Source organism: Phoca vitulina, unplaced genomic scaffold, assembly GCF_004348235.1.
Source record: "Phoca vitulina isolate PV1807 unplaced genomic scaffold, GSC_HSeal_1.0 scaffold53, whole genome shotgun sequence".
In the NCBI taxonomy this organism is placed as follows: Eukaryota; Metazoa; Chordata; class Mammalia; order Carnivora; family Phocidae; genus Phoca; species Phoca vitulina.
In genome coordinates, this window is record NW_022589756.1 from 2,138,581 (window position 1) to 2,160,057 (window position 21,477).

Genomic DNA, 21,477 nt, shown 5'->3' on the forward strand with positions numbered 1-21,477 from the left:
GCTCGGCGGTCTCACCCAGTAGGCCTTGGTGAATCCCCAGTGGTCCTGAAGGTGCTGCTCACGGCTGGTCCTGCACCAGCGGCAAGCAACTTCACCTGGGAACCTGTTAGAAATGCAAATGACCTTGGCCCCACCCAGCCCTCCACCGCCCCGCGCCGCGGAGATGGGACCCGGCCCTGCGCTTTAACAAGCCGTCCAGGTGCGCCGAGGCAGGAAGACGAGGAAGGAATGGCAGAGCGGAATGGGGAAAGAAGGGCCTCTCCTTTAAGACTGAGTCGACGCCCCCGTGCTGCCCCTTCGCGAGCCCCCTAACAGCCTGCAGTGGGCGGCGGCGCTCAGGTGGGGCTGGGAGGAGGCCGGAGCGCGGGAGGCGGCGGCGGGCGGGCGAGAGGGCCCGGCCCAGGGGAGGGACGGCCGGGACCACGACGGCACCGACGGGGCTCCCAGAGCACCCGAAGGGCCCGCCGGGGCGGCTCCCATTCCCTCTCCAGCCCGGGCGACCTAAGCGTCGAGCGCCCCGCTCCGCTGGCCCCGGGACTGCGCCGCTGTACCCGCCGGGGGCTTGGACTCGGGGCGGCGGGGCGGGATGCGGGTGGCCGCGCTGGGCGCCGGGCGGGCGGGGGCGGCGGGCCCGGCCTCGGCTCACCGCGGGCGCCCGTTCCGCACAGCCGCGGGGACCCCGGCTCCCGCGCCCCGCGGCATGAACCTCAGCAGCACGAGCAGCGCAGCAGAGAAGGCGCCCAGGGCCACGCTCTGGGGTGAGTGAGGGCCCGGCGGCTCCCGAGACCGGGGGGGCGCGGGGAGCCCCTCGGGGAGCCCCTCCCCTGAGCCGGCCCGGCCCCCTCGCTCCTCTCCCTTCGCAGGCTGTGAGCTAAACCAAGAGAAACGGACTTGGACGGTCAAAGCCCAGAAGGAGGGGAAGCAGGACTGTAAGCTGTTGCTCAGTACGGTGGGTGCCTCCCCGCAGGAAGGGTGGTCGGATGCAGCCGGGAGGGACTTGGACAGCTGCGGAGGGCCAGGGGGCACTCTCTGGTCCCAGAAGGTGGAACAGGGTTGCCCTCCGCTGACGAGGTGGCCTGTCTCCAACCGCTCTCAGATTTGCTTGGGGGAGAAAGCCAAAGAAGAGATGAACCTCGTGGAAATCCTGCCCCCAGCCAGCCAGGAAGACAAGAAGACCAAGCCCATCACCATTGCCTCGCTTCAGGCGTCTGTGCTACCCATGGTGAGCCTTTCCCCGCAGGCTTAGGGAGACTGCCTGCCCTGGGGCGCTAGGAGGGCCTGCTCAGGCCTCACCCCCTGGGTGGGGATGGACAGACACCAAGGGGGGTTAGAGTCGTTCTGCAGTAGGGCAGTCCTGCCTGAGAGGCCGTATAGCCCATGACCGAGAGCCCTGGACTTCGGAGGCAGAGAGCCCTATTTCCATCCCAGCCCACCCTTTACGAGCTGTGTGACCTTGGGCAAGTTAACCGCTTTTCAAAATCACGTTTTTAAACCTTTTGATGCTGGTGACAGGACACCGTTGATGACTTCCATACTGATTGTGTATCCAGAAATTCTTTTTCTAATTATCTTGAGTTCTTTATGCAAATCATCGTTGTTAACGGCAGTTTTTGTGTCTTTTTTAATCCAACTACACGGTCTCGGACCTCCAGTATAATATTAAGTAAGATTATAACGGTAAATGTCCTTGTTTCATTCTTGATATATATGTATATTTTTATAGATTTGTTTATTTGAGAGAGAGAGAGCAAATGTGCATCAGCGTGGTGGAGAGGGAGACAGTCTTAAGCAGATTCCATGCTGAGCGGAGAGCTGGATCTCCTGACCCTGAGATCTTGACCTGAGCTGAAACCAAGAGTCGGCCGCTTCCCTGACTGAGCCACCCAGGAGTCACTATATGTATATTTTTAAAGGAATGCTTCTAATGTTTCTCCATTAAGTATGACATGTTTGGTAGACACCGTTTTTCAGGTCAAGGAAGTCCCCATCTAGTCCTGCTCTCCTTTTTAAAATTGGGATTTCTTCATTTTAATCATAAATGGTTAGCAAATGCTTTTCTATTCAGATAAGCATAGGTTCTTTCTTTAACCTGTTAATGTGGTAAGTTATATTAATAGAATACTATTCCGTCAACTTTGCATTCCTAAAATAAACATTATTTGATCATACTATAAATTTCTAGATTTGCTTTGCTAATATATTAAAACTTTTTTTAAAAAACTTATATGCTCATAAGTGAGGTTGACCCATAAACTCCTTATCTTATTTGGGTGTCAAGGCATACTGGCCTCATGAACAGGGGGATGGAGTGTTCTCTCCTTCTATGTGGTGGAACAGTGAAGGTAAGACCAATATCATCTGTCCCTGAAGACCTGGGAGACCCATCTGTAAAACTGTCCTTAAACTTTTTTTTCCCTCTATGAGATCTCATTCATTGGCCAGGGTTTTAAAGACCATTTATACAAATGAAGACTCTGATACTTATTTCTGTAAACCCACTCTCTCTTTCTCTCTTGCTCCAGATCCTCTGTCCAGCTTAATGTATTTGATACCTAAGAGATAACCCATACTTAACAAATCCAAATCCAAACTCTTGATTTTTATCAATAATCTCTTCCCCCACCCCCAAACCTGATCCTCTCCCAGGATATAATTACTCTTCCAGTTAATCAGGACAAAAACCTCCTTCTCAAACACCGCGTATCACCAGCAAATCCTGTTGGCTCTACCTTCAAACGTACACCAACCAGTCTGACCACCTCTCAGCACCTCCCTACTATACCCTGGTCCAGGTGACCATTACCTCTTGTTCAGTTTTATTGCAGGGCCTCCTACCTGGTCTACCTACCCTTTACCCTTGGTTCCTTATAGTCTATTCCAGGGTTCAACATACTCCAGAATTAAACCCAGCCCACTGCCTGTTTTTGTAAATAAAGTATTATTGAAACACAGCCACACGCCTTCATTTATGTATTATTCATGCCTATTTTCACTTGGTAACAGCAGAACTGAGTAGTCTCCGCAGAGACCATATGGTTCACAAGCCTAAAATATTTACCGAATATCTACAGAAAACTTTTCCCCAACTCCTGATCTATTCTATGCACAGCTGCCAGAAGGATCCTTTTAATTTCTTTTTAATACTTATTTAAGTAATCTCTACATCCAATGTGGAACTCAAACTAACAACCCCGAGATCAAGAGTTGCATGCTCTTCTGACTGAGCCAGCCAGGCGCCCCCAGAAGGATCCTTTTAAACAAAAGTCAGACCACATTGCTTCTCTACTAGAACACCTAGGTCAGTGGCTTTCCATTTCACTTCGAATGAAATCCAGGATCCTTTATGTTCTGGCCTGCAGAAACCTCTCTTAATCTCAACCTTTGCTACTCTCCCCTCCCTAACCCTGCTCAAACCACACTGGCTTTCTTGACTGTACCTTGAAAATTCCAAACATACCCCTTTCTAGGAGTCTTGCATTTAATGTTTCTGTGAGAAGGACACACTTGCCCCCAACTTCAATTCAACCTTTGCTCATATGTCCTCTCACTGAAGAAGTCTTCCCTGACCACAAACAGCACCCCCTCTTCCTACCCTTCAATAATCACTTTTTCCCCCATGGGACCCATCACTGGCTCAGTCTTCATTTGTGCTTTGTCTTTCTCCCCAGCCAGGATCTAAGCCTCAAGAGAGCAAGGACTCTGCCTGTTTCGTTTACTGCCTTCACCATAATGCCTATAGAATAGTGCCGGGTATATTGTGGAAACTCGGCATATAGTGAATGAGTGAGTAAGGAAGTGAACAAACTAGGTGGGACTGGTTTGATTTTAAACTATTGTCATTTATTTAGTAGTTTTGGGTCTCAGTGTTTCCATTTCTTTGAGTCGTTTTTTTATATCTGCTTTATTGAGATATAGTTTATATGCAATAAGATTCACGGTGTTGGAGCGCCTGGGTAGTACAGTCCTTAAGCGTCTGCCTTCGGCTCAGGTCATGATCCCAGGGTCCTGGGATCGAGCCCCGCATCGGGCTCCCTGCTCCGCGGGAAGCCTGCTTCTTCCTCTCCCACTCCCCCTGCTTGTGTTCCCTCTCTTGCTGTCTCTCTGTCAAACAAATAAATAAAAATCTTTAAAATATATATATATATATATATATATATAATATATATAAGTAAATATATAAACATTTATACATAAAATATATTTATATATTTATTTATGTATAGATATAAATATATAAAATATATATTTATAAATTTATATATTACTTATATATTATTATAATATAATTAGTCTTTAAAATATATTTATTTATTTATTTATTTCAAGTATTTTCTCCTAGTACATGGCTTGCTTTTTCATAATAGTTTTTTTGAAGAGCACAAGTTTTTAATTTTTACAAAGTCCAATTTGACTTTTTTTCTCTTTTTTTTAAAATATTTTATTTATCTGTTTGAGAGAGAGAGAGAGAGAGAGCATGAGCAGCGGGGAGGGGCAGACAGAGAGGCAGGCTCCCCGCTGAGCAGGGAACCTGATGCTGGCTCAATCCCAGGACCCTGAGATCATGACCTGAGCCGAAGGCAGCTGCTTAACCAACTGAGCCACCCAGGCGCCCCTGACATTTTTTTCTCTTATGGTTCATTTTTTTAGTGTCCTGAGAAATCATTGCCTAAACTGAGGTCACAAATGTTCTCTTCTAAGTTTACTTCTTGAAGTGCTATTGTTTTAGCTCTTATATTTAAGTCGATGATCCATTTCAAGATAATTTTTTTGCATGGTATAAAGTAAGGACAGTGAAACATTTTTTTCCAAGTTTCTATCCAGTGCTCTAGCACACATTTTTTTTAAAAGACCATCCTTTCACTATATTTGTATTTGTTGGCATGTTTCCATAAATCAATTGCCCATATATGTATGCAGATATTTCTATATTGTTTCATTGATTGATTTTTTACCTTTACTTTCGTAACAGTGATTTGATTATTGTAGTTTTATAGTGAATCTTAAAATTAGTGTGATTCTTCCAACTTTGTTGGTCTTTTCCAAAAGTGTGTTGGTCCTGAGCATTTCCAGAGAAATTTCAAAATAGGCTTTCTTTAAAAATCAGTATTTTGGGATTTTGATGGAGGTTGTATTGAGTCTATAAACTGCTTTGAGGGGAATTGGCATCTTAACAATTTTGAGTCATTAGTAATTGAACATATGTTTCTCTATTTGTTTAAGTTTTTCACTTTTCACTCTAACATATGTCTTTAACTTAACTTTAACTTTTCCTACTAATATTTTATAGTTTTCAGGGAACTGGTCATATACATGCTTTGTAAAATCTACCCCAACATACTGCATGATTTTGGGTGCTTTTGAAAATGGTATTAACGTATTTATTGAAAGATAATTCATGTACCATAAGCTTTGCCTATTAAGGTAAAATCAGATGGTTTTTGGTAAATGAAAGGTGATGTAACCATCACAATCTAAGTTTAGAACATTCTCATCACCCCAAAAAGTAACCCCATACCTACTAGCAGTCACTCCCCATCCCCCAGACCTGCAGCACTAGGCAACTGTTAATCTATTTTCTGTCCCTCCAGATTGGCCTGTTCTGGGCAGTTTATATAAATCATAAAACGTGTGGTCTTTTGTGACTGCTTCTTTCACGTAGCATAATGTTTTTAAGGTTCATCGGTGTTATAGCATATAACAGTACTTTTTTTTATTGCCAAATGATATCCATTGTATGGACAATACCCCATTTCAGTTATCCACTCAGCAGTTTATGGAATTTGTTTTATTTCTACTTATTATGAATGCTGTTGTGAACATTCATGTACAAATTTTTATATGAGCACGTGTTTTCATTTCTCTCGAGCATATACCTGGGGGTGTAATTGCCAGGTCATATGGCAGCTTTACATATATAACATTTTGAGGAACTGCCAAATTGTTTCCTAAAGTAGTCACACCATTTTACAATCCCACCAACAGTGTGTGAGGATTCCCATTTTCCGACATCTTTCAATGCTTGTTATTGTCTGTAATTTTGATTACTCATTTTATTGGGTGTGAACTGGCAGTTCAGTGTGGTTCTTTTTTTTAAGGTTTTATTTATTTATTTATTTATTTATTTATTTATTAGAGAGAGAGAGAGAGCAGGGGAAGGAGCAGAGGGAGAGGGACAAGCAGACTCCACACTGAGCATGGAGCCCAACATGGGGCTTGATCCCAGGACCCCAAAATCATAACCTGAGCTGAAATTAAGAGTCGAAGGATGCTTGACCTACTGAGCCACCCGGGTGCCCCCAATGTGGTTTTGATTTGCTTTACCTAATGACTTATGATGTTGAGCCTCTCTTCATGTTTTTATTGGTCATTTGTATATATTTTTTGGAGCATTGTCTATTCAGGTGTTTATTCATTTTTTAAAATTGCACTTGAGTTTGATATTTTAATATTTGTCTTCTTTAAATCGTGTGAGTTTTCATATACTCTGCATACAAGCCCCTTGTCAGATGACTTGCAAATATTTTCTCCCATTTTCTGAGTTGTCTTCTCACTTCTTGATGCTATCATTTGCAGCACAGAAGTTTTTACTTTTGATGTAGTCCAGTTTATGTTTTGTTGCTTATCCTTCTAGTGTTGAATCTAAGAAACTGTCACCTAATCCAAGGTCATGAAAATTTGCTCCAATGTTTTCTTCTAGGAGGTTTATAGTTTTAGTTCTTATAGTTAAGTCTCTGATCCATTTTGAGTTCATTTTTGTATACAGTATAAAGTATGCAAATGGTGAGGCACCTGGGTGGCTCAGTCAGTTAAGTGTCCACTCCTGGTTTCAGCTCAGGTCATGATCTCACATTCATGGGATCAAGCCTGCATCCGGCTCTAGGCTCAGTGTGGAGTCTGGTTCATATTCTCAGATCCTCCCCCTCTGCCCCTCCGTGCTCGAACTTGCTCCTGCGTGCACTCTTGTGCTCTCTCTCAAATAAATAAATAAAATCTTTAAAAAAATGTTTTAAAAAATAAAACAAAATAAAATCTCTAAAAAGAAAAAAAGAAAGAGGGGCCCCTGGGTGACTCAGTTCAGCATCTGCTTTCCACTCAGGTCATGATCTCGGGGTCCCAGGATCGAGCCCTACTAGGGCTTCCTGCTCCACAGGGAGTCTCCTTCTCCTTCTCCCTCTGCCTGCCACTCCCCCTGCTTGTGCCTGCCCACCCTCTCGCTAGCTCTCACTGTCAAATAAATAAAATCTTAACAAAAAAAAAAAAAGAAAGCAAAAGTATGCAAATGGTATTTTTAAATGTCATTTTATTGCTGTTCAGTAGTAGTGTAGTTATGTAATTGTTTTTGTATTATCTGACCTTGCTAAACTTGCATATAAGTCCTAGCACCTTTTTGTTGATTCCTTAGAATTTGTTATGGATTTATTCATGTTATCTATGAATAAAGTAGTTTAACTTCCTTCATTTCTTTTTCTTGCCTGCCTTCACTGATGAGGACCTCAAATATAATGCCGAATAAAAGTAGTAACAGCAGGTCTGTCCTTGCTTTTTTCCAGTCTTCTACCATTAAGACAGATGAAGGACTTTTGTAGATGTCCAAATGAGGGTGAGGATGTTCCCTTCTAATTTCCTGAGATATTTTGTCATGAATGGATGTTGAGTTTTGTCCAAGAATTCTTTTCTGCATCTATTGAGGTTATTTTTTCCTTTATCCTGTTACGTGGCAAATTACATTTATTGATTTTTCAAATTTTATTTCTTTTAATGTTTTTAAATTTTAGGGTATGCTCCATGCCTAACATGAGGCTCGAACTCACACCCCCGAGATCAAGAGTGACATGAGCCAGCAATACATAAAAGGACAATACATCATAATCGAATGGGACTTATCCCAAGAATGTACAGTTTTATATATTGCTGAATTCCATTTGCTAATATTTTATTAAGGATATTCATGTTGGGGTGCCTAGCTGGCTCATGCCACTCTTGATCTCAGGGTTGTGATTTTGAGCCCCATGTTGGGTATAGAGATTGCTTAAAATCTTAAAAAAAAAAAAAAAAAAAATATTTGTGTCTATATTTATGAGCAACATTGGACTGCTGTTTTCTTGTCATTTCTTGTTTCTGTCTGGTTTTAGTATTAGGGCAATGCTGGCCTCATAAAATGAATAGGAAGATACTCTTTTCTGTTTTCTGAAACAGTTCATGTAACTTTGGTATTTTTTTCTTAAATGTTTTGGTAGAACTCAAGTGTGAAGCAATCTGGTTAACTACAACTTAAATTTCTTTAATAGATTTAGGACAATTTGGGTTGTTTCTTCTTAAGAGAGCTTTATGTCTTTCAACAAATTTTTCCATTTTGTTCAAGTTGTCAAATTCATTGGCATAGAGTTGTCCATAATATTCCCTTCCTTTTCTGTAAACTCTGTAGTAAACTCTATTCTTTTGTTCCTGATAATGGTAATTTGTGTCTTCTCTCCCATTTCCTTGTACAGTCTGGTTACAGGTTTAATATTTTTATCCATCTTTTCAGGAACCCGCTTTTGGTCTCAACTTTTCTCTATTGTTTACCCACTTTTGTATTTTATTGATCTCTGTTCTTTATTTCCTTTCTTCTGTCTATTTGGATTTTAATTTGCTCTTTTTCTAGTTTTTTAAAGCAGAATCTTACATTATTGATTTTTTTTTTTTTTTTTTTTAGACCTTTGGTCTTTTTCTGATACAAACATTTCATGCTATGATTTTCTTCTAAGCACCTTTCTGACTTCATCCCACAAATGTTGATAAGTACAGTTTTCATCTTCATTCCATTTAAATTATTTTATAGTTTTCTTTAGCCCCTGGGGTATTTAGAAATATGTATGTCTTTCTAAGATTCTCACATTGATTTCTAATTCTGTCTCATTGTGGTCTGAGAAAATACTCTATATAATTTCAGTCCTGTGTTCTGACTTTTGTGACCCATAATATGGTCTAGTTTGGTGAATATTTCCTTAATGCTCAAAGAATGTGTGTTCTATGGTTGGATGTATTGTTTTATTACTGTCAGTTATATCAAGTTGGTTGGTAATTTTGTTGGAGTCTTCTGTATCCTTATTCATTTTCTGCTACTTGATCTGTTACTGAGAAAGGACTGTTGAAGACTTCAACAATAATTATGCTTTTGCCTATTTCTCCTATCAATTATCAGTTTTTACTTCATGTATTTTGAAGTTATTTTATTAGGCACGTATACATCTAGGATTGCTATATCTTCTTGGTTAATTGATCCCTTTATTATGAAATGTCCCTCTTTATCTGGGGTAAATATTCTGAAGTCTACTTGGTCTGATTAATTTAGAACATCTAGCTCCCTTTTGGTTAGTGTTTGTGTGCTATATTTTTCCTATTTTTTTTATTTTGTCATTTTACTTTTAACTTCTGTATCTCTCTATAAAGTAGGTTCCCTTTAGATACTGTATAATTGAGTCTTCCTTATTTAGCCAATCTGGTCATCCCTGCCTTTTAATTAGAGTATTTGGATTGTTAATATTTAAAATAATTATCAACAAGGTTGGATTTTAACCTATTGTCTTGCTATTGGCTTTCCTATTTGTCCTATCTGTGTTCCTTTCTTTTTTTTCTGGCCGCCTTTTGGGTTAGCTAAGTGGTCTTTATGATTACATTTTCATCTCCACTGTTGGTTTCTTAGATATACCTCATCTCTATTATTTTTTTAGTGGTTGCTCTAGAATTTATAGATGCATCTTTATTTTTTTTTAAAGATTTTATTTATTTATTTAATTGACAGAGAGAGAGAGACAGAGAGAGAGGGAACACAAGCAGGGGGAGTGGGAGAGGGAGAAGCAGGCTTCCCGCGGAGCAGGGAGCCCGATGCGGGGCTCGATCCCAGGACTCTGGGATCATGACCTGAGCCGAAGGCAGTCGCTTAACCAACTGAGCCACCCAGGTGCCCCTATAGATGCATCTTTAAATTACAACAGTCTATATTCAAATAATATTATACCACTTCATGAATGATATGAAAATCTTGCTACAGTATACTTCATTTCCCATTTCCCATCCTTTGTGCTATTCTTGTAATAACTTTTATTTCCACATATGCTATAAATCCCACACTACATTGTTAATACTTTATTCACTACCCTGAGATCAAGACCTGAGCTGAGATCAAGAGTCAGATGCTTAACCGACTGAGCCACCCAGGCATCCCTTAAGTTTTTATTATTTTAGTAACCTGTACACCCAACATGGGGCTTGAACTCACAACCCCAAGATCAAAAGTTGTACACTCTTCCGATTGAACCAGCCAGGCACCCTAGACAATCTATATTTTAAAGAGATTAGAAATTAGAATAAAACGTTATGTTTACCATTTCTGGTACTCTTCATTCCTTTGTGTAGAACTCTAGGTTGACTTTTTTGCCTTCAACACTTAATAACATTGCTCCATTGACCTTCTAGCTTGCATAATTTGGAGAAATCTAGTATCCTTGTCTTCAGTCCTCTTTATGCAATGTCTTTTTTTTCCCTCTGGCTGCATTAAGATTTTATCCTTATCACTGGTTTTGAACAATTTATAAAATGCCTTGAGGTTCATTGAACTTCTTAAATCTGTGGTTTCATTGTTTTCATCAAATTTAGAAATTTTGGGGCGCCTGGGTGGCTGAGTCGTTAAGTGTCTGCCTTCGGCTCAGGTCGTGATCCCAGGGTCCTGGGATCAAGCCCCGCGTCGGCTCCCTGCTCAGCGGGGAGCCTGCTTCTCCCACTCCCCCTGTTTGTTTTCCCTCTCTCGCTGTGTCTCTCTCTGTCAAATAAATAAAATCTTAAAAAAAAAATTTAGAAATTTTTTGGCCATTATTCTGCAAATATTTTTTTCTGCTCCCCACTTCTCTCTTGGGGAGTCCAATTACAAGTTTATTAATTGTGTTCAAACCTACCTATTTTGTCTCCCTGATCTATCAATTACCAAAATGATTTGTGTTAAAATTACCAATTATGATTGTGGATTTTCAGTGGATTCCTCTTATAATTTTATTATTTGCTTTATATATGTTTTTCAATTAAAATTTTTAGATAATTGTAGATTTACATATAGCTGTAAGAAATAATACAGAGAGATCCCTATATATTTGCCCAGTTTTCCCCAAGTAACATTTTGCAAAACGGTAATATAACATTGAAATGAGGATATTGACATTGATACAATCGAGCCATCTTGTTCAATACAATTTCATCACCTAAGTTCATATATTTAGCACCAACGGGGCAGGGAGACAACAGGGATCCTTCAAAATACCCTTTTATAACCACACCCACCTCCCTTCTGCCTCCTGTTCTATCCCTAACCTCTGGCAACCACCAACCTATTCTCCATTTCTAAAATTTTGTTCTAGAAATAGTATCATACATATGTAACTTTTTTGGAACAGGTTTTTTTTTTTTTCCTCAGCATAATCTCCTGGAGTTTCATCCAAAATGTTTTGTGTATTCTTTTTATTGCTGAGCAGTATTCCATGGTCTCACTGTACCACAGTTCAACCACTCAGTGTGGAAACACTGAGCTGATTCCACTTTGGGGCTGCTGTGAACATTTGCGTAAAAAATTTTATGTAAGTATAACTTTTCCTTTCTCTGGGATAAATTCCCAAGAGTACAATTGCTGGGTCATATGGTGGTTTCCTGCTTACTTTATTAAAATGCCAAAGTGTTTTCTAAAGTGGCTGTGCCGTTTACATTTTTACCAGTAGTGCATGGGTGATGCCTTCTTCTGCATCCTCACCAACATTTAATGTTGTCACTATTTCTGTTTTTAGCCATTCTAAAATGGGTGTCTCGATATCTCCTAGTGCTTTTAAGTTGCATTTCCCTAATGGCGAATGATGCTAAACGTCTTGTCATGTGTCTGTTTGCCATCTGTGTATTCAGTAAAATGTCTGTTCGTGTCTTTTGCCCATTTTTAACTTGGATTGTTTTGTTACTGTTGGGTTTTGCTAATTCTCTATAGATTCTAGACACTAGTCCTTTGTCAAGCCTATGGTTTGCAAATATTTTCTCCCCAGTCTGTGAGTTGTTTTTTTATCCCTTTCCAATGAACTTTTTTGGAATAAAAATTTTTAATTTTGTTGAGGCCCATCTTACCAGTTTTCCTTTTATGACTTTTGCTGTTAAGTCTAAGAACTCTTTGCCTGCTCCAAGGTCACAAAGACTTTCTATGTTTTTTTGTCCAAAAGTCTTATAGTTTCATGTTTTGCATTTAAGTCCACAATCTGTGTAGAGGTAACTGTGGTAGAAGTTGTGGGGTTTAGGTCAAGCTTCATCTCTTTGCCTCTGGACGTGCAGTTGCTCCGGCACATTCATTGAACAAGCTGTCCTCCTCCCTTTAACCAATCGTGCACCTTCGTCAATAATCAGTCGCACATGTCTGTGGGGGTCTATTTCTAGGTCTTCTGTTTTATTGATCTTTGTGTCTCTCCTTCCAGTACCACACAGTCTTGACACTGTAGCTATAGTCTATGCATGTTTAGTCTACGTTGTTGGTGCATATGATTTACAGAATTATCTTCCTGGTAAACCAACGTAAGTTTTTCATCCCTAAAAATGCTTATTGAATTCAAGCTTACATCATCTGCTATTAATTTGTTTTCCAGTTTTCTCTTACAAGACCAGTGCTCTAACCCCTGAGCTATGGAGCCTCCAGTTTTCTCTTAATATCCATTTTCCTTTATTCTTTAGTAATGGAATTCATGACTTTTAGCTGGCCACAGGCTACTGAGAATAAGGCATGGCCATGAAGTTCTGGCCAATGGAATGTAAGCAGAAGTGGTAAAGTGTCCTTAAAGAGAGATCATGTGACCATTTTTATCCCTTCCTCCATCCTGCTGGCTGGAATATGGATGTGATGGCTAGAATGTGAGCAGCCATCCTGGACCGGAAGGTGGAAGCCATATATTAAAGATGGCGGAGTAACACAATAGGAAGAGGCTGCATCCCTGATGATTGAAGAGCAGTATACCCACAGCTGACTGCTTATATCCAGATTGAGTTTATGTGACAAAGAAACAAGCTTCTATGTTGTATAAGCCACTGGCATTGAGTTTTCTGCTGCTTGTTACCAAACCTAATCCTAACAAATACAACTAGCTTCATTTTTGTTTTAAATAGTTATGTTTGCAGTAACAGAGACCCAACTACAGGGACTCAAACACATTCAAGATTCATTTCTGTCTTGGATAGAAGACATCCAGAGATAGGCAGTACAAGGCTGGTAAGATGGCTCGATGGTCACCAAAGACCCGGGCTTCTCTTCTCTCCTTGGTTCAAAACTTCCATCCTCAAGATCATCTTATAGTCCAAGAAGACTGCTGCAGCTCCACCTCTCACTTCTGCATTTAGGGTAATAGGCGAGAAGAAACAGGGGGAGACCAAAGGGGGTTTCTCAGTTCTCTGTCTACCTCTTAAGGAGTCTTCATACAAGCACCACCCACCAAATTCTGCTTGCAACTCATTGGTCCAGAAATTAGTAACATGATCACAGCCAACTACACAGGAAACTGAGGAATACAGTCTTTGGTGGGTACAGTATTTGAATAGTATCAGGACACTGCTATGATGGAAAAAGGGAAGAATGGATATTGCAGTAGCCTTGAGAAGCTTCTGCCACACCTGCTAGGTATGCTTCCATATCTTTTCTTCAACATTTCTATGTGCTTATGTTTTAGGCATGTATCTTAGAAGCAGTAAATAGCTACATTTTATGTTCGTCTATCTGGCCAATATAGTCTGTTTATGTTTACTGTGATGCTAATATACTTGGATTTATTTGTAATATGTACTTTGTGATTTTATATTCCTTGCTTTTTCATGTTTTGTTTTTCTTTTTTCTCCTTTTTCTGTCTTTTATTAGATTAAGGTTTCTTTTCCCCTTTTCTATTGATTTGGAAGCTGTTGAATCTCATTCTGATTTTTATTAGTTCTTAATTTTTTAACAATCATGCATGATTAGTCTAAAATTAATATTTTACTCCTCCCCCCAAACAATCAAGGAAGATTTTCTATTTACCCTCTTCTTAACTTACCTGTTATCATGCAGTGTCTTAGCTTCAGCTTGTTTTAAACCCACTCAATACTAGTCAATACTAGTATGATTTTGTTTTACAGTAATGCTTGCTTGGATTTTTCTTTGTTGACCAAGTTGCTTGCTCACCACTGCTGCTTGTATCCACTTCTTCCTTTTCCATGTAATTGTCCTCTTTTTTAAAAAAATTTCTTTAAATTCAATTTAGTTAACATATAGTGTAGTCTTAGTTTCAGGGATAGAATTTAGTGATTCATCACTTGTATATAACAAGTGCTCATCACATCACGTGCCCTCCTTAAGGCCCATCACCCAGTTACTGCATGCCCCCACGCCCGTTCCCTCCAGCCATCCTCGGTTTCCTGGAGTTAAGAGTCTCTTATGGTTTGCCTCCCTCTCTGTTTTTATCTCATTTTTCCTTCCCTTCCCCTTTGTTCATGTTTTGTTTCTCAAGTTCCACATATGCATGAAATCATATGGTATTTGTCTTCCTCTGATGGACTTACTTCACTTAGCATAATACCCTCTAGTTCCATCCACGTTGTTGCAAATGGCAAGATTTCATGCTTTTTGATGGCTGAGTAATATTCGTGTGTGTGTGTGTGTGTGTGTGTGTGTGTACCACCTCTTCTTTTTGTTTTGTTTTTTTAATTTAAATTCAATTAACATATATTATTTGTTTCAGGGGTACGGGTCTGTGATTCATCAGTCTTACACAACACCCAGTGCTCATTACAACACATACCCTCCCCATTGTCCATCACCCAGTTATCCCATCCCCCCACCCCTCTCCCCTCCAGCAACCCTCAGTTTGTTTCCTAAGATTGTGGGTCTCTTACGGTTTGTCTCCCTCTCTATACCACCTCTTCTTTATCCATTCATCTGTCAATGGACATATGGGCTCCTTCCATATTTTGGCAATTGTGGACATTGCTGCTATAAACATTGGGGTGCATGTGCCCCTTCAGATCACTATGTTTGTATCCTTTGGATAAATACCTAGTAGTGCAATTGCTGGGTCATAGGGTACCTCCATACTGTCTTTAAGGAATAGGAGGAAACTCCATGCTATTTTCCAGAGTGGCTGCACCAGTAATTGTCATCTTTTTGACACCTCATTGAGTAGGTCTGGGAGTAGTGAACTTACTTGGGCTTTGCCTGGAAATATCTTTATTTTACCCTCATTCCTTCATGATAGTTTGGCTGTGTATAATTCTACATAGAGAGGTAGTTTCCCTCAAAATTTTGAAGATGTCATTCTATTTTTCTGGTTTTTGACGTTGCTGTCAAAACCTTCAGTCTGTCTGGTTATTGTTCCTTTTTTGGAAATCTGTCTTTCCTCTCTGGTTTCTTTTAAGATAACCTCTTTGTTTTTGCTAGCCACCATTTCACTATGGGATGTTCAGGTGTACATTTATTTTTATTTATCTATTCAGAACTTAGGTTTCCTGGATGTGAGGATCTGTGTCCTTGATGGTTTCTAGAAGCTCTTGGTTATCACTTGGCGTATTGACTCCATTGCTTCTAGTCCCTTATTGTGATGAGATGCGTGTTGGATCTGCTCATTCTGTCCTCCATACCTCTCAGCTTCTCTTTCATATTTTGTTCATCTGTCTCTCTGTGCTGAGTACCAGGCAGTTTCTTCACAGCATGATTCCAGTTTCCTGATCCTTGTTTTAGCTGGCTTATTCTGCTTTTTTAACCCTTTGTTCAGTCTAGAAGCTGCATTTGGTTCTTTTTATTTCTCCTAATACCTGTTCTTACAGTTCTGATTCCTACTTTTGTTTATTTGATTTTCATCAATCTAATTTCACAGTTGTTTAGATTGTTATTCTTTTATCTCAGGTTCTTGCTTGTGCTGGTCTGTGGTCATTTTGTTTCCTTCTGCTCACTCTAGCAGGATTGTGTCTTGTGTGTTTTTTGTGATTTTTAGATGAGGAGCTGTCTTCAGGGTCTTGTTTTTTTCTCTGAAAGAATTCCATGTGAAAAAAATTGACAGTGTCCCAAGAGAACAGTTTTGTGTTTGTGTCTGCCATTTGCCCAGGAATGTCACCAGTCTGGGATTTTATACAAGTTTCTGGACTTGGCAGTACTCACCAATTCAAACTTTGTGTGGGTGAGAGGTACAGCCATGGGTTTTTGGGTTCTCACAGGAGACTTATTTGTCCCCCTTGCATTTCCTTCCTTCAGTAGTGGGGGGAGGGGGAGTTCCTAGTAGGTGGGTTTGGAATTCTGCAGTCCCCTAGCCTCTCCCTGACCCTGGAGCTTTTTACTGAGGTGCAACCCTTAGAGGGTCCTAGCCTCCATTCGGCGGGCTCCGTGACAGTGTTCCTCTTTTGAACGTAGGCCCTGTCTCCTGTCCCCTGTCCATGAGTGTGTGTTAAAACCTAAGGCCACGGGATGCCTGGGTGGCTCAGTTGGTTAAGCGTCTGCCTTGGGCTCAGGTCATGATCCCAGGGTCCTGGGATCAAGTCCCACATCGGGCTCCTTGTTCAGTGGGGACCTGCTTCTCCCTCTGCCTGGCTCTCTCTCTCTCTCTCTCTCTCTCTCTCTCTGGCAAATAAATAAATAAGATCTTAATAAACTCAAGGCCAGAGCTGTTTTCAGGCACATCTCCCCCTCAGCTGCTTATGGCACCTGTGCTTGCCATGCCGCCCCTTCGTTTCTGGTGCATGGGACCTCTTCTGTCTTACTATTCAGCCATGCAATGAAAACATTGGAGTATATTTTATCCAGCATTTCTGGGTGTTGATGGCTGCAGAGTTTCAGTTTTCGCTTATCTCCTTCCTGTCTGAGCCCAAAACTCTAAATTAATCTCCCTACGCCTCAGTTCTCTCCTCTGTAAAGACAAGGCACCTCCATCATGGGATTGTCATGAGGGGTTCGATGAATAAAGCCGGTAAAATGCTTAACATAGGGCCTGGCACACGGTAGGCAGTCAATAAATGGGAGTATCATCATTGATACTCCAGAAAATTTGGAAAGTTTGGAGAAGTATAAGGAAAGGAAATATCTTACTGTCCACTGAAAATTATGGTTCACACTTAAGAGAAGTCTAACTTTATTCATATGTATATCCACACACTACTGGTACTGTACATACCACTTTGCGTCTGCTTTTCTCATTTGACTCATGTCTTATTCGAGTGGGCCGCCATAACAAAATACCATAGAGTGAGGGGCATTTATTTTGTCACAGTTCTGAATGTCTGAGACCAGGGTGCCAGCAAGGTCGGATATGGGGAGGGACCCTCTTCCTGGCTTGCAGATGGCCGCTTGCTCTCTCTGTCCTCACACGGCAGAGAGACAGAGACAGAGGGAAGCCTCTGGCCTCCTTTACAAGTGCACTCATCCCATCATGAGGGCCCAGCTCTCATGACCTCATCTAATCCTAATTGCCTCTCAAAGGCCCCACCTCCGGATATCCTCACACTGGAGGTTAGGGCTTCACATAAGAATTTGGGGGATAGGGGCGCCCGGGTGGCTCAGTCGTTAAGCGTCTGCCTTCGGCTCAGGTCATGATCCCAGGGTCCTGGGATCGAGCCCCACCTCGGGCTCCCTGCTCTGTGGGAAGCCTGCTTCTCCCTCTCCCACTCCCCCTGCTTGTGTTCCCTCTCTCACTGTGTCTCTCTCTGTCAAATAAATAAAATTAAAAAAAAAAAAAAAAAAAGAATTTGGGGGATATAGTTCAGTCGGTGGCAATCACACTTCTCTACTGAACAGCTGCCCCTCAGCTTGGAAGCCTGTCTGGGATCTTTAACAGGAGCGGGGTTATCAGATTCACATTCTTCTCCGACAGAATCCACCTCAACAGGAAGGGGCTGATGACACAGTGAGGCCCAGAGAACCTGAAGTGTGTGTAGTTGGGGTTTGGGGAATCAATTCTGAGTGTTTCTGCCAGAGAGCAGCCCCCAGGCAGCCTCCAGGGGTGAGTGAGCCCATCTTCTCTGCTCCTGCCCCTGCATCCTTCCCCCTGCAGGTCGTCCTGATGGGACTGGAGCTTTCTCCTCCAGTCACTTTCCAGCTCCGGGCTGGCTCTGGACCTGTGTTCCTCAGTGGCCAGGAACTTTACGGTAAGTCAGAGCTTGGACCTGGGGAAGGTCTCAGAGTGCAGTGCCTAGCACAGGGCCAAAGGGGGAACCGGCACTCCAAAGCTGGAGGGATTCTTGAGTTATTAGCGAAAATCCCCAAAGGCAACGTGATTGCCAGTAGTCTGGACTGGAAGTCCTCCTTTACCTCCCTGCCTCTGTGGGCCTCAGTCCCCTTGCCTGTAACACCAGGGTGGGGGTATACTTGGTTTCATCTCCAAAGAGCAGTTGGGAGGAATAAACGGGATATTCAGGAAAAAGCAGTTTGCGGGGTGCCTCATACTACCCGCACTGAGAATGTTAGCTGCTGTGAGGCGCGTCGCTGGAGGGGCAGTACGGACCCCAGCAAGCCGCTGTGCTGCCGACTCTCTGCCTAGCCTCCTCTGTGCGGTTGTCCCTCTTTCATCAGGGCACTGTCCTACCCCAAGACGCTGGCAGGCTCTACTTCCCTTAGGATGAGGTCTGCATTCCTTAGCTGCTCCCTTCGCTGGCACCCTCCGCCCACCCTCCCCTCCTCTGACTCCTTCCCAGCCAGAGCCACAGCGGGCCACTTCCCCTGCCCTCCCCTGCCACCCCGGCTCTCCGGGGTTCCGGACCCCTCACCCCACCCGAGCCTCCACTTTGTCAGAGAGGCCAGAAAGGGTCTAGAGGAGGTGGCAGGTGCTGGCTTCCCCAGGGCAGCTCTGACGGCAAGACCCATGGCGGGACGGGAGCCAGGCAGAGACCCAGAGCTCCGCGGCCCTGCCCCCTTCCATGCGCCGCAGACACTGCAGACCCGTCCTGGGAGGAAGAGGAGGAGGAGGAGGAGGAAGAGGAGGAGGAGGAGGAAGAGGAAGGTGACAGCGGTGAGGTTGACGACGACGACGACGATGACGACGTAGATGTGTCCCTAGAGGAGGAGACCCCTCTTAAACAAGTCAAGAGGCTGGCGTCCCAGAAGCAGACAAGCATTGCCAAGGTGAGGGCAGGGACCCCCAGAGGCTCCTCAGAAGCCTGGGCCAGGCCTGCCGCGTGCTGGGTGCCTGAGTGTGCCAAAGCCTGGGCAGGGCCCTAACCCGCCCCATACCGCTTGTGTTTGGTTCCCAGAAAAAAAAGGTGGAAAAGGAAGAGGAGGCCGTGAGGTAACTCTTTCCCTCTATTAACTCGGCCGCGATCTTGTAGCGGGGGTATGTGGGGCTAGGAAGGGCCTGGCGTGTGTGCACATGGGTAGGAGCCTACTGCCACAGCCTCTGGGGAAAGCATTAAGGTATTCTTTTGACCTAATTCCACTTACGGCAATTCCTTCCAAAGGATCCCATCCAAAATATGGGTAAAATGATAGGCACTGAGATACGCATTATTCAAGTAATAGTAAAAAATGGAAGCATTCCAAATGTTGACCAATGTAGTATTTGATTAAGCCATGTCACATTTTCCCAATGGAATGTGACCTATGAAGAATATAGCATCCTGGAAAGTGTTTATTGAATTTTTAAAAAACAGGATATTAAGTCATTTTCATGTTATTTCACATGTTTTTAGAAGAAAACAAAGCAAAAAGCCCTGAAAGGAAACACACCAAAATGTTAATACTGGTGGGGAAATAAAGAAAATAAGTAATTTAATCTCTATTTGCTATATATTGTGCAACATAGTTAAACATTACTTTTATAATGAAAAAGACCCATTTGTGATAAATAAAAGAAAGCAGATGGAAGCCTGAGAAGAAAAAACATCTTGTTTAAAATAAGAGTCAGAGTGGTTCCCGGTAGGTGACAGGTGGAGAGGTGAATTCGGCAGCTTCCAATTCTCCAGGTCACAGCCCCCTGCTTTCAGTGTGGGCACTAATAGGGTCTGGGCTACTGGTGTCAGGCTGAGCACACTCTTCTTCCCACCCACATCCCCTCTCCTTGCCCCACCCCACCCAACTCCAGACCCAGGCTTAAAGACAAGAGTCCTGTGAAAAAGGTGAGTACCAGAAGAAAGGGCTGGTCCTGCTGGGGGGTGGGGGGGAGGGGGAGGGACAGAGGGAGGGAGTGGGACACTGGCGCCCTCCCTTCTCTCCATAGGCCAAACCCACACTCAAACCTAAAAAGCCGGGATTCAAGAAATGAGGAGCCAGGAGTGGCCTGGCTGCAGGGACTGCGGGAGAGCCAGCTAGAGCACATGCAGGGTGGCCTTCCTCGGCGCGTTCCCCAGGTTCCCCCCACCCAGCCTCTCTCCACCTGAGTCTGAATGGGATGGAGCTGTTGGGGGCGACACAAGAGGCCCTCACCCCCAACTCTCGAGTTTCAGCAGGACCTGGAGGGAAAAGCTCCAACCTCGGGGCCACAATAAAGTTTGCTTTGTCAGGACCTTGTTTCTGCCATCTGTTCCCAGGGGCCGGCCTTCTTGCTGGCTGCAGTGAGCCTGTGTGCCCGGCAGAGGGCGGCCGCGCGCCAGCTGGGTTCTGCTCTGCTCTTTTACCTCCCCTTACCTCCCTCTCTTGTCCTCAAACTCTCACCCACTCCCACTCCCACCCACCACCACCACCCCCAGCTTCAGGGAAAAAACCAAGTGTCTCAACCCCTTGCCCAGCTTCAACTTTCTGCCCCTGGCCTGAGGGAGGGAGCTCCAGCTGGTGTGAGTCTTCCTGTGTCCACACTCCCTTGTGGCTGGACCATTTGCCACGTGCTGAACCAAGGGGTGAGAGATGCCCACCCTGCCAGGAAGAGCCTTGGCCCGTCAGACTAGCCTGAGGATCTTCTCTCCTGGCCCTAATCACGTCTGTCTGTTGTCAAATACACAGGACGTCTGTTGGAACCCCGGAGGTGGATGCTAGTTGTGTGCTCCCAGGCTTGCCTCCTGTTCAGGGTGAGCTCCTGCTCATTTGTGTGCAGATCTGTGTCAGGCAAGAGCCCGGAGGCCTGGACCTTCAAGGACACCCTCCCAGGCAGGGCACATGAGGCAGGCTTTACAGAGGCTCTAGAGGGTCTCTTACAGGAGGTGGACAGGTAAACACTCTTAACTCCCCTGTGAGGCATCCCCCAGGACAGTTCCCGGAGCCACGGAACAGGGCTCCCCAGGGTGTTCGGGTGAGGCGAGGGGGGACTGGCAAGGGGGTGAATGACCTGGAGCCTGGGTCACCCATGGTGACACACAGATGGCCCCCCACTTGGGCTTATACTTGCAGGGCCTCTGCTGGGCTTCTCCCTGGCCCTCCCCCACACCTCCACCGGCCAAACCTAAAGTGGGCCAATGGGGAGATGGCCCTGCCTCTCTCCAGGATCCGGAGGCAGGGTCCCAGAAGGTGGGAGGTCCAAATGCCGGCATGGGAAGGTCAGCAAGCAGGCTTTTGTG

General features: G+C 43.6%; 1 protein-coding gene across 1 annotated transcript; it reads left to right on the forward strand.

The window, feature by feature from the left end:
- The first annotated feature begins 658 nt into the window (after nt 1-658).
- NPM2 (nucleophosmin/nucleoplasmin 2) lies at nt 659-20,486 on the forward strand. Its single transcript, XM_032389237.1, has 8 exons — nt 659-758; nt 864-949; nt 1,097-1,222; nt 18,051-18,144; nt 18,924-19,117; nt 19,246-19,280; nt 20,073-20,106; nt 20,208-20,486. Exons 1-8 carry the CDS (start codon nt 701-703, stop codon nt 20,250-20,252), a joined length of 672 nt encoding a protein of 223 aa, XP_032245128.1. The 5' UTR covers nt 659-700; the 3' UTR covers nt 20,253-20,486.
- Nucleotides 20,487-21,477: the final 991 nt, after the last annotated feature.